Source organism: Lissotriton vulgaris, chromosome 8, assembly GCF_964263255.1.
Source record: "Lissotriton vulgaris chromosome 8, aLisVul1.2, whole genome shotgun sequence".
NCBI lineage: Eukaryota > Metazoa > Chordata > Amphibia > Caudata > Salamandridae > Lissotriton > Lissotriton vulgaris.
This window is the reverse complement of record NC_141696.1, coordinates 139410518-139424078: the sequence shown is the minus strand read 5'-3', so window position 1 is coordinate 139424078 and position 13561 is coordinate 139410518. Positions and strand designations below refer to the sequence as shown.

Below are 13561 nucleotides of genomic sequence, written 5' to 3'. Positions count from 1 at the left end.
CGTAGTGTCCACCAGAGGTATTGTTTGGTTACCCACTCATTATCATCCATGTTCAGTCCCTGGGTGTCTTCAGCCATTCTTAAGACATGTGAAACAGGATGGACCATAACTATTTGAAGGTTAGAAAATGAGGTAATTCTGATCTGTGGCAATACAGATCCCTGGTAAGACTTTCTGAAGAGTCAGGGTTCTGTATCATCTGTGAGAAAGTTAGGCCTGTCAGTTAACAAGTAGAATAAGGCTGTTACATCTTGCTACCAAAAACATCCTGCTTTCCCAAGTGATGGGCAATACTGCAGATACCCCTGCGCTAGGGTTTTTTTTCTAGACTAAGAGAACTTGCTTTGTTCATGACTTCCAGCCAGCAATTAAAGCTTTTGCAAAACCTATCAATCAGGACAACAATCTGAGGCAAGAAGATTAAAATTCATTATGAACCATATCTAACACTGTGCTGGCTGTCCTCAAAGATACAATAACATTTAAAACACACACACGCTGGTTCACATCGAGGCAACTGCACTGCTCACAATCCTTTGCTGCCAGTCATGAGAAGGTGGGGTGGCAAGACATCATGCTTAAAGCACACCCTGGGACACCACTGCGCTGGATGCGTTGGTTCAAATCGGGGCAGCTCCATTGCCCAAAATCCATTGCTGCCTGTGTGCTTCCCACCATAAGGAGAAGGTGGGGCAGCAGGACATCATGTTTAAAGAGCCCCTCGTGACACCGTTCGTTGGGTGGGGCGTGCCCCAGGCACAAGGATCATCTTGACCATCAGACCTCAGAAGAGGCTGGGCTGGGCCACCCTACTTGGCTTTATCTCCCCAATTCTTTGCACCTGGAAACGCACCACAATGGCAATGAGGAAATCTACACCTAATAGCAAGGATAATCCTCTTGCCAACTCTATAGTAAGTTATCGCAGGAACACTATAGGGGCTAAAGAACAAGAAATTGGCTCAGTCGAGGAACATCTGAGCTCAGTGAAAAAACTGTTAATGGGGGATACTGACCAGAAAAGGGGATGACATTGAGAAATTAAGTATTGTAGCATTGTGCTCATCAGCCGGTAAAAGAGGGACAAATGTGTGTGTCCTGAACTCATCTGTAACTTTAGACACCTTGGGGATGAGACTGTTCATAAAACTGTGACAGATTCCCTATGTATTTGCCCGCCAGCCAAAAAGAAAAACAGCTATAATGCCCTCTTCGAGGCAAGGGCAAATCTGTTCCCAACACCTGAACGAGTGCAACTGCAGAGATGATTTTTGGAAAAGTGGGGGCTATTTTGAGCAATGACTTAAGCACCAAGCTGAACTTGCAGGAAGACCACCTTAATTCCCATGTAATTGCCCTTTGAAAAAAAGACGCCTGTACTTCGACTCCAAAGGAATGGGGTTTTACTGCCACTAACTGTGCTCCCAAACAACCAGAGCTTCAAGCCCTAATTGATCCTTATTCCTTGATGACTTCTTCTGAAACATCTGCCTAAATAAAAACAATGGTCTGGGACAACCAGGTTCAGATCTCTAGTAATAATTATCGGGAAGCCACAGCAGGGATTTTATCTATCCTGCACTTGCCATCGGAAGCCACACCAAGAGGGTCACTCCTCTAAGGTGGGAGCAAATTGAGAAGCACATTCAACTTGTCTACAAGGTGGCCCAATGGCATAATGGGAGGCTCAGTGGATTTGGACAGCTAAATCATATGATAAAAAAAGGTGCGGCGAATCACATGGGTGGGAAGTTGGCCTAAACCTGGCATCAGAGACTACGTTGTTTTCAGCTTCAAAACTGAATTTGCTGTACATAACATTTTTGCTAAGGCTTAATTACCCTACGAGTGTCAAAAGTAGGATTGAGGCATTACCATTAGTGTTTTTTTATAGGCCAACAGTTTGTTCTCTGATTTCATTTTTCCTAGGAAATCTGGGCAACAATCTGCCTCTGCCTGGGACATTTTCCATTCCTGTTACTAATACGTTTACAGTCCTATCTCAACAATACCTTTTAGATTAATGGAGAACAATTGCCAAAGAGACTGATACTATTAACATGTTAGAGAATGAAAGACCCCAAAACCATCCCCTACATTTTTAGATTCAAGTGCTGGTGACAGGAGCTGCATTACCAACAAAACTCATAGATCAACAAGCTCCTTTTACAGACTCGCCACTTGGAATATTGTAGGGTTGATTGCAAAACGATCTAATCCTGATTTGCTGAGAGCTACCAATAGTTATGATGTTTTAGGCAGCCAAAAAACCTGGGTCATGTCCTGTGAAAACATAGGTGGCTTTATATCCTATTTTACTTCCGAGACTCATGTGTGCTCGAGTAGGGCTAAAGGAGGTTTGATCAGCTTAGTAGCTCTTTCATTTACTAGGTAGTAGTCTGGTCTAATCTTGAGTCTGGTAGTCTGCTCTTATCTGAGGTCTCCTTATTATCAAATAACTTTCATCAACTTTTGTCCAAGCAAGGGTTTTATTTATACATTTGTATAATATTAACTCAAACACTACTGATATTATGAATTCCTTACATGAGGAACTTGAGTGCTTTTATTAATAGCCACAGCTGCCCTCTATCTCTTAGATGGATGAGAGATTTTAATATTTGCCACTGTCAACTTTCTCCTTCAGTGTCTTGTGGTCTAACAGGTCCAGAAGGGGATGCGTTTACCCATATCAGTCTTAGTCCCTTTGGTAATTCTCTCAATCTACTTTTAATGGAGTTTCATTTGTATTTTATTTTTGATTTTTTTTCTTATGAACCAGTGTTAAGAATCACTTTCACTGGGAGAGTACATTTGAGCTGAATTGATTTTTATTTTGATGTGATGTGATCTTCAGAGAGTCAATCTACCGAATGTAGAATAAACTGAAACTTAAAATACAGTGTGAGGTGCACTATGCTGTCTCTTGGCATGTACAGGAGTTCCTGAAGAGCAAACACTCTATGGTGATCAAATCATAACTTGATCCAATTTCAGACACTTCAGTGGCAAAGGGCGACGGTGGAGCAGTGTGTCTACCTTGTTGCACATTGAGACTGACTACCCTCAGTTCAGCCTTTTCTTTTTGTAGGTTATCAGTAGTGGCTAGCATGTTCATCACCATATATCTGACGGTCTATGGCAAATGCCTAGGTAGGTAGGTACAATAGGTTGCATAAATGGGCTAAATAGGAAGCTAGACAACAGTGTAAGATTCACTTGAATATAGAACTGACTTACTCACCACTGCAATCTTTGAACAACAAGGATTACATTTCAACGGACGCCCATCTAGCAGTAACAACAGACAGACAGACACGCACACCCACACCCCAATATTTGCACTGAAATCTTCATGATACATGGTATTTCAATAAATATTAACATCTAAGTATTCAAGAGTATGTGACTAGCACTCAGGGGAACAGTGAAATATGGTTCACGCCCATAGCTAATTAGATATCACCATATATTCCGCTTAAACTATAGCCCTTTGTTCCTAATCTTGAAAGGGCCTAGTTAACAACAAATCATCCACTTAAACCTGAAAACACAGGCACTTGTACTGTAGGCTCTAATATCTAATAAAAGAGAGAGGGACCCCTAAACCAAAGGGATAGGGTACCACAATAGACACAAGTCAAAAAAAGTAAATTCCCTTTGGGCAAGTGAACATCAATACAAAAGGTACTTACAGACAATAGACTCACTAGTACATAAGCATAGCAAGGAAGCAATGAAAAATGGAAAATTCAAACACGTGAAAACACTATAATAGGATCAAAACATTAGTACAATTTATTGACATACATTATGTTGATTAAAAATTGGGAAACAAACACAGGACGTAACAATAATAAATAAAAACATTCCAATAAAAAAGGAGCTACAGGAAAAAGGACTAAATTCAAATAACAAGATTATTTCGAATTTTCCTTAGTTTCGTAATCCACATTCACTCCTTGAGCATCGACGCGTTTCGGCGGTATGGACAAAGTATAACCGCCTTCATCAGGGTATATGTATACCTGTTTCCCAATAGTTCTTTTTTTGACTTGTACTGTAGGTACAGTAACTCATGAGCATTCTCAACATGCCTCTTAATATTTACTAAGCTTCTATCTGGGCTTCTTCAAGTGTTAAAGGATCATCTACAAATATACAAAGATGTTTGTTCAAACCCAACATATCACACTGTCATGTCCCGAAAAGTTTCAAAACCTGCAGATCCAAAGCACACATAGTTGTGCAAATTATGAATTAACACAAATCCCTTAGGATGTAGGATATAAAATCAGTGGTGGTATTTTAAATAACTTAATACATTATATAAATGTAACCATGCGGTTCTACAGTAGTATGCTTAATAGAGGGTCCCCTGGAATTGAAATGTGGGTCTAGGCTGAACCTTCATTATAAATTAAGTTCTTAGGTTTTGTATCTTTTTCTACTTTTTTTTAACATAAATACACAATGAAAACAAATTTTTTCCTGTCTTTATCCCCCTGTACCTATTTATGAAATCAAAAAAATACAGGAAGTATTTCCCTTGTCTGACACTCCATGTTGTCAATCATGTCTGTCATGTGATGTGTGGAGATCAACATAACAGAGAGTAAATAACCAAATGGATTACAATTCCATGAATAACTGCAGATGAAAAACCATTTGTACTGCTATACTAGGTGTAGAAGTGTGTTCTATTGTATGATATTAGGTGCTAAAGTGCCTGAACGGTATCCAAGTGTGAATGCTCAAGTTACATATATATACTTATTACCAACCTGATATTTTATCAGTCAGTCAGTCACATAACTTTATTTCTCCGGTGAAAAACTGGCCTAAAAAGTATTTTACACAAGCAAATTAATCAATAATTAACACAGACTATTACATATTTAAATAAAATCAGATTAAAAGCTGTTAAAATGTGAGCATACAAGTTACAAAATAATAGCCCTTAGTTCACAAAGAGTTGCTCATAATTTATACACAAAAAAACCCTTTAATGGTAAGTGAGAGATCAAATTCAAGGACCTAATCTCCTCCTGTTTAGAGCAGATAAATAAAACGAGGCAAGGCAACTTAAGGAAATGAAGGGCTGGACAACATTGTCTAAAATTCTGCTTACGCATAAGTAGGAGAATGTATCTATCTCTTTCGTAAATATAACATTTTCAGAAAAATATGAAATGCAGCTCATTCTGTGTAGATTGCATGTCACAAGGACAAAGTGGGAGTGCATAAATCACATATGTGTTCGATGGTTGACCTAACATTAAAGGGATGTAATTTAAATGAAATCTCAATAATATGTATCTATGTTGTAGATTTGTAACAAATGATAGATAAGAAGACTTTAGATTGTTCATTCTAGGTACCAGCAGAATACACAACAACCATGGGTAAATCCTAGTAACAAGAGAAAAGAATAAATATGTATAAATACAGACAGAAATGTTTAAAAAATACCTTTACACCAGGAGCCCCAGGCAATGGACTAAGTAAATATTTGTGGGTGGGAGAGGGTCACATCGCTACAAGAGATGTTTCTTGAAAGAACCAAGCACTCCAGCGTTGGCATCTTTCATAGATTTATGTGCTTCAATTACTCCCAATCGTCAGGCTGGGAAGGACTCGTAATTTAAAGCAGTAGCATTCACCTCATTGGAAACACACACACTTTTGCCAATGAGGGAAATGCATTGAGCAATCTTGCTCACATCACAGACCACTGTAGCTCAGATTTCCAAACCACAAAAGAGAAAAGAATCAAGAAGTGAGCCTCTAACCCTTGCATTTGAACCTATGAACGATAGCAATGGAGGGGAACTGTTCTCACCAATAAGTAATCTGTTTCTTTGAGATTAGATTCACATTCTTGAATTAGAATAGTTAGCAGTCCAGAGTAAATTAGAAAGTGGGAATCAAGCTCATCCTATTTAAATAAGGAGGTTGAGCAGAACTGCTTGTCCCAGTGACAAATCTGCTACTTCAGTTTCCAGACAATAGTGCTTGGTAAATGTATGCCTGTCTTTCAGAGGCAATGCTACATACAAGGCTGCTGTTGAGGAAAAGCCTCTGGTTCAGTGTTGCATTATTTTTCCTGTTCTGGTTGCCATTTCATGATAGAACACGATGCAGGGTGAGAACCACCTTGTCAATGCTTGCTTAGAGAAAGGGCGACCCTTTGTAGGCTTACCAAAGGATTGAGAGATCTGGTCGGATCTTTCGGCATTGGAGGGAGGACTGACAACGAAGTAAGGGAGAACCACCGGCTTGATGATGTAGGAGTCTGAAGGCAGTTTTGTCATGAACTTTAGATTTGGCTGCATCACTGCTTTTTCCTTTCAGAACTGAAGGATGGGTTTCTTGATAGTGTGAGCAACTGTTTGTGAAGAGGTCGGTGCAAGAAGCAGCACAGTTTCCAGAAGAGAAACTTCAAGTCTGCCTTGCGATAATCAATCAATCAAAGCATTTATATAGCGCACTACGCACCCAGAGGGTCTCAAGGCGCAAGGGGGGGGCGTCCGCTACTGCTCGAACAGCCAGGTCTTGAGTTGCTTCCTGAAGGCGAGGTGGTCCTGGGTCAGGCGGAGGTGGGTCAGGAGGGAGTTCCAAGTTTTGGCGGCGAGGTAGGAGAAGGACCGTCCCCCTGTGGTGGCTCTTCGGATGCGGGGGACGGTGGCGAGGGCGTGGCCTGTCGATCGAAGCTGGCGTTTGGGAGCGTAGAAGTTGAGGCGGCTGTTGAGGTATCCTGGGCCTTGGTTGTGTAGGGCTTTGTGTGCGTGGGTGAGGAGACGGAAGGTGATTCTCTTGTTGACCGGGAGCCAGTGCAGGTCTCTCAGGTGTCCGGAGATGTGGCTGCGACGGGGGATGTCCAGGATGAGTCGTGCTGAGGCGTTCTGGATCCGCTGGAGTCTCTTCTGGAGTTTGGCGGTGGTTCCGGCGTAGAGGGAGTTGCCGTAGTCCAGCCGGCTGGTGGCGAGGGCCTGGGTGACCGTCTTCCTGGTCTCGGTGGGGATCCACCGGAAGATCTTACGTAGCATGCGCAGGATGTTGAAGCACGACGAGGAGACGGCGTTGACTTGTCTGGTCATGGAGAGGGTCCAGGATGAAGCCCAGGTTGCGTGCGTGGTCTGTTGGTTTGGGTGCGTTGCCTAGGGCGGGGGGCCACCAGGAGTCGTCCCAGGCGGATGGTGAAGATCCCAGGATGAGGACTTCCGTCTTGTCCGAGTTCAGTTTCAGGCGGCTGTTCTTCATCCATTCGGCTACCTCTTTCATCCCTTCGTGAAGGTTGGCTCTGGCGGTGGCTGGGTCGTTGGTGAGGGAGAAGATCAGCTGGGTGTCGTCGGCGTAGGATATGATGTTGAGGTTGTGCTGGCGTGCGATGTCTGCGAGGGGGCTCATGTAGACGTTGAAGAGGGTTGGACTAAGCGAGGAGCCTTGAGGAACGCCGCAGATGACTTCGGTGGCTTCTGATCTGAACGGGGGGAGGCGGACTCTCTGTGTCCTTCCGGGGAGGAAGGAGATGATCCACTCCAGTGCCTTCTTCTGGATTCCGACGTTGCTGAGGCGCTGCACTAGTGTACGGTGGCAGACAGTGTCGAAGGCCGCGGAGAGGTCTAGGATGATGAGGGCTGCTGTTTCTCCGTTGTCGAGCAGGGATCGGATGTCATCGGTGACTGCGATCAGGGCGGTCTCGGTGCTGTGGTTGGCTCGGAAGCCAGACTGCGAGAGGTCGAGGGATCCGTTCGTTTCGAGGAAGGCGGCCAGCTGCTTTTGTCACGGTCTTCTCGATGACTTTTGCAGGGAACGGGAGCAGCGAGATGGGGCGGTAGTTCTTGAGGTCGGTGGGGTCGGCTGATGGCTTCTTTAGTAAAGCGCTGAGTTTGGCGTGCTTCCAGCTCTCCGGGAAGGTAGCGGTGTCGAAGGAGGTGTTGATGATGTCCCGCAGGTGGGGTGCGATGATAGCGTCGGCCTTGTTGGAGACGTGGTGAGGGCAGGGGTCGGTCGGAGATCCGGAGTGGATGAAGTTCATCGTGCGGACGGTGTCTTCGGTGCTGATCGGGGTCCAGGCGCGGAGGGTGGTGGTGGGGGGCGGTTGTTCGGTCGTGGCGTGCGTCGGTTGAGTGCTGAAGCTGTTGTGTATGTCCGCGATCTTGTTGTGGAAGAAGGAGGCGAAGGAGTTGCAGAGGTCTTGCGAAGGGGTGATGTCGTTGTTTCCGGCGTTGGGGTTGGAGAGCTCTTTAACGATGTTGAAGAGTTCCTTGCTGTTGTGTGCGTTGTTGTCCAGTCGTTCCTTGAATGCCGTTTTCTTGGTGGCGTGGATCAGTTGGTGGTGTTTTCGGGTGGCGAGCTTGAGGGCAGTCATGTTGTCCGGTGTTGGGTCTCTGCGCCAGGCTCTCTCGAGGGCTCAGCAGTTCTTCTTGGAGCTCTTGAGTTCATCGGTGAACCATGGGGCTTTCTTGCTGCCGGGTCTGCTAGACGGGGTCCTCAGGGGGGCGAGGTCGTCTGCGCAGTCGCTGATCCACTTCGTGAGGTTGGTGGCCGCTTGGCTGGGGTTCGTTGTGCTGGTGGGTGGGTTCTTGCGCAGGGAAGTCGCGAGCTGGTCGGCTGTAATCTTGTTCCAGCTTCTGCGTGCAGCCTGTTGCTGGTGGTGGTGGATCGTGGTCCTTTTGAAGCTGAAGTGGACGCAGCTGTGGTCCGTCCAGTGGAGTCCGGTGGCGTGGCTGAAAGTGATGTCCTTGCTGGATGAGAAGACGGGGTCGAGTGTGTGTCCGGCGTAATGGGTGGGGGTGGTCACCAGCTGCTTGAGTCCGAGGTTTGCGAGGTTGTCCAGCAGGGTGGTGGTGTTGCGGTCGTTGTTGTTCTCCAGGTGGAAGTTGAGGTCCCCGAGGAGGATGTAGTTAGCGGAGGGGAGGGCGTGTGGGCTGACGAAGTCGGCAATGTCCTCGCTGAATTGTGTGCGTGGTCCCGGGGGTCTGTAGATGATGTTGCCTCTGAGGGTGGTCTTGGGGTTGATGTGGACCTGGAAGTGCAGGTGCTTGGCGGGTGCGAGGGTGTCGTCGGTGTTGGTCGTGATGCGGATGGTGTTCTTGTGGATGATGGCGATGCCTCCTCCTGTATGGTTGATGCGGTCCCTCTGGATGATCTTGTAGCCGTCTGGGATGGCGATGGCGATGTCGGGCGCTGAAGAGGCGTTCATCTAGGTTTCCGTGAGAAAGGCGACGTCTGGGGCTGTGGTGTCGAGCAGGTTCCAGAGCTCGACGGCGGGTCTGTGGATGGAGCGGGTGTTGAGCAGGATGCATTACAGGTGGCTGCTGCTGTTGCTCGTCTTGGTCTTGGTCGGTGCTGGAGAAGTGCAGGTCCAGATGCAGGTGAACTTGCAGGAGTGGCAGCAGAAGGGTCCGTGGGTGCGTCTCGGGGTGGCTCGGTAGCAGCCCGGGATTCGGCCGGCGTTGAGTGCGTTGAGTTCGCCGTAGGTCCGGCGGGTGGGCTGGTGTCTGCGGGAGCGAGAGGTCCTGGCCCTGGGCGCAGTCCAGGCGCGGACGTGCGCAGACGGGCTTACCTTTGGCGCACCTTCTGCGCTCAATCGGCGCACCCGCTGCGCGCGTCCGCTGCGCGGTCGCTCTGGGGGCGTCATAAGAAGGGAGCTGGGAGAGAGGGTCCGCTGGGAGGCGGGAGCGTGGTATCCAATCGGCTGGCGTGGGGGCCGGGCCGCAGGCAGGCAGCGGCGGGAAAAACGAGTGCAGGCTAGGCGGGCGGCCCTGCGGCGGCTGGGGCGCTGAAATCGGCGTCGGCGCAGAGCGGCGTTGAGCACAGGCAGCAGGAGGCTCAGGAAGGCTCAGGAAGCAGGAGAGGTGAGGAGCGTGGGGGCGACCAGGCCAATAATATTGTTGAGTTTCCAAGGAACTGGCAATCATCTCACTGGAGGTAAAGTTCCTCCCTTCAGAAATTGTCTGATAAACCTTTGAGAAGTGAAAGCTGGTTTAGAAAGCATTTGTGTTTAGAAATTGTAGCCAGATGGAATCTTACAGAGGCATGAGTGAGGCCAGATTTGGTGACATGCAATACATATGGCAATTTGTGATGGGATGCAGGTCAGTGAATTTATACCAGGCAGCATGCCAGGTGCAGAATCTTTTCCACTGTGCATTGTGAAGTATCCAGGTGACCAATCTCTAGGTCACCAGGAGCACAGCTGTGAGATTCAGTGACTTCAGATCGTGGTGGAGAATTTACCCCCCTTTCCTGTAACTGTTCTTCGATGGACTTTCAGTAGCAAAGTACGAGTGCTTGAGAGATATAGAAACTCAGAGTACCAATACTTAGCTGTTGTTACCTGCCCTACTGGAATTAAAAGAAGCCCAAAATGTTTATAATGTCTTGCTGATTTGAAGGCAACATTTTGTCTGGCATACTGAAACAAGCTTGAGAAGATATTGTTAAGCCCGATGCAAACCCTTTTAAATCTTTAGATTAAAAATCACATTTCATAAGTCCTGAGGTTACATTAAAGAATATGTAGTGGACCTGAAGTCTGGATGCGGGCCATAGATAGACTGCTTGGAACTGTTAGCTGGTAAGATCCTGACCAAGGTACAGAATGGGGACAGTGGAGCTACTGGCTCAGGTCTGATATAAATATTTCCATTACTAAAAACATATATTCCTCATTGATACATTGATACTAACGTCTGTCTGGTCACCTTTGAAAGAATTGAGTGTCCTCTTGAAGAATGTGTATTATTTTAAACAATGATTTATAAAAATCTTCCTGTGGGGTAGGACTGGATGAGAGGAGTGTGACGGGTATTCAGTGGCTGAAGGGATCATACCTTATATGTAAAATACAAAACACATTGTCTGGAGGCCCTCTATAGAAAAATAAAGCGTGGCTGCCATAGATAATTCACCCTACCTGCACCAGATTTCAAAGGGAATTCCTCCTCCAGGCTGGCCTGGCGTAGAGAACGCACTCAACAGCAATCTCTGGACCGGGACATCAGTCAGTGACAGCAGGGAATGATTCTGTTTGTCATTAAAGACGGGATCAGGGATACATAATGTTGTAGACGAGCGCACTGGCTTTAACGACACACCTAGGGAAGTAAGAAAGAAAGTACAAAGCTTAAATGAAAGCTCAAGCTTCATAGGAAGAAGCATGTAAAAGAATATAATATACCAGATGTTGGACCCGTCTGCTTCTGAGAGTCCCCTCACCACTATGATTTATTTTGTTCCCCTGTACCTCCAAAAATTTGTCGCTTTTTATTTTTTGTCTACCAGGACTTTTTGTGTGATTGTCTCATGGGGCTAGATGTTCCTTGACACTCAGTTACTCACGAGGTTTCTGGCACCTATGTACAAGGCACCTGGCGAAACCTGTGAGTCTGGAAACTGAGGTTGACAACCTGTGTGTGTGTTCAAACTTAAAATGGTGGACACATAATTCCCTCATGTGAGTGACTCCCATTGGAGCCTACATGAACTCTGGCCTTTTGAGGTTTTGGCGCCCTTTTGCTTGGCGCGCATTCCTGACAGGAATTCCTTTAGTTTCCTCAGGAACACAAAATGGCTGCTCCAGAACCCCAGTATGGTGGCTCTGAAGGACCAGAAAGCACCTCAAAAGTGCCATGTCATGAGCCTACCCAGAGAAGGTTCTAGAACCTTCTGGCTCGTGCTAGCACCCCAGGGCACTGGCTATATAAGGTCCAGTCCCTGGCGGCCATTTTAGTTGTTGATTCCTGATTCCTGATTTGACCTCGACAAGGAAGGAGTTCTAGACTGACACCAGATTGACACCTGCCCTGTTGACCCCTAAGGCAGCTGGTGACAAAGGCAATAGTGCAGCTAAGGTTGCTGGCGTTGGATGTGACTGGCGTTCCAGTCAACAGCGTGGGCGGTGACCTAGCGCCTGTAGCGCCTGCCCAGCGACTGCCTTGAATTCCCCAAAAGACTGCGGCCAAGTTCGAGTGCCTCTCCGCCCCCCCCGGTGGCTGAAGCGATTGTGGAAGCGAGTCGCCAGGCGAGCGTGACATCGCCGCGATCGTGATCCCCCCTGAAGTGCCCCCTTCGTGAATAGCGCCTACCGCGAGGAGCTCGGACGTCTCCGAGCCCCATCTGCGAAGAGCGCCTCCTGCGTGGACCGAAGGTGAGGTGGTGCGCCGGGGCGGGGAAGGCCAGCCTGCATTGGGCGGGACTAGCGAGTCAGCCCCTCCTTGTTGACCCGGGAGCTGAAGCTGTGGGCGGGAACCACCCCGAAGAAGGAAGTCGGAGGGAGGTCTGTGGAGCCCCTGCGAGCCCCGTTGCTGGCTAGAGAAGTACTGTGCTTAACTGCATCGTCCGCTACAGCTGATGTGAGGTGTGCCGTGTGTTCCGCTAAAAGACTGCGGTGTGTGAGAGCTAAACAGCGGCATTACTTTGACTGAACTGTGGAGTTTTTGCGACCTCCCCGGCAGCCCGTTCGTCGTCTTAAGACTCTGAACTGGTGCCGCCAGGGTTCTGAGGGCGAACCAGCCCTGTAGGCGAATATTGACCCCCAGCGCCAAGTATAGGTCCTCTCCCGGTGGCAGCCGAGTGTGAATGAGCTGCTAAATGTATTTCCTTGCTTTCTAGATACACGCGTGTGCATCGAGCGGTTACAAAAGAGTCCCAAAAGTAGTTCTGTATCCCGAGAAGCCTGAAAGCCTGTCGGGCTGTCCAACTAACTGTAAGAGTAATCTCTCCTTTCTCCACACTGGAAAAGTGACTGTATTTAAAAGTGATTAATTGGTGGCAGCGATACCAGTCATTGGTGATAACTAAAGTGATACTTAGACCAGTCATTATTGTGCTAGACATTGCTGATATTTATTGTGATATTTATTCTGGTCATTGATATTATTTATTCTATTTATTCCAGTCATTGCTAAATTAATATTGATTCTACTGTATTCATATCTGCTATTTATCCAGTGTATTTATTCCTTAGAGTCCAACTATTTATTTATTTATGAGAAACCAGTATTCCATTGAGCAAATGCTTACCAGAAATGTAACTGTGAAACCCTAAGTGAATTTGCTACAAACCCAGAGAACTTTTATATAAATGAATCGTATTTTTCCATAACAGTGGTGTGGTGTCCTTCTTTTTGTGTGGTGTACAGGGGGTTATTATCGGGTCCAAGCTGGCTTAACACTATAGCCTTCACCTGCCTAGCCACTCGAGTCAAGCTACCTTCCCCCTTTATGCTGGGCTTGCCCGCGCAGGTCCAACATAAAATTGGTGGCAGCGGTGGGATTGCGAGCCGTGCTTGTTGTGAACCCCATAATAATTCAGTGTGCACCACAGGTACACACCCGGAGTTTTCTCCCAGCGGCCCTCTAATTTAACTTTTTGCTTTTTTCTAAATTCTTGTCTGGTGGTGGGTGGAAGTGACCCTCAGTTGTTCTTATCCTTTCAACCTACTTCGTGGTAGTTGTCCACACTTTTCGCTGACGAGATGGAATTCAATATGTCAGAGTTGGAGACCTATACTGTGGCGCAACTCAAGGATTTCTGTCAGGAAAGGGGTGT

The 13561-nt window shown here is 46.9% G+C and overlaps 1 protein-coding gene across 1 annotated transcript in view; it reads right to left on the bottom strand.

Annotated features, from left to right (window-relative positions):
- Nucleotides 1–13561, bottom strand: part of C2CD3 (C2 domain containing 3 centriole elongation regulator) — a 607356-nt gene that overhangs the window by 395803 nt on the left and 197992 nt on the right. The window contains exon 18 of the mRNA XM_086933829.1: nucleotides 10925–11105. Within this exon, the coding sequence (XP_086789955.1) occupies nucleotides 10925–11105 (181 nt within the window). The remainder of the gene's footprint in view (nucleotides 1–10924; nucleotides 11106–13561) is intronic.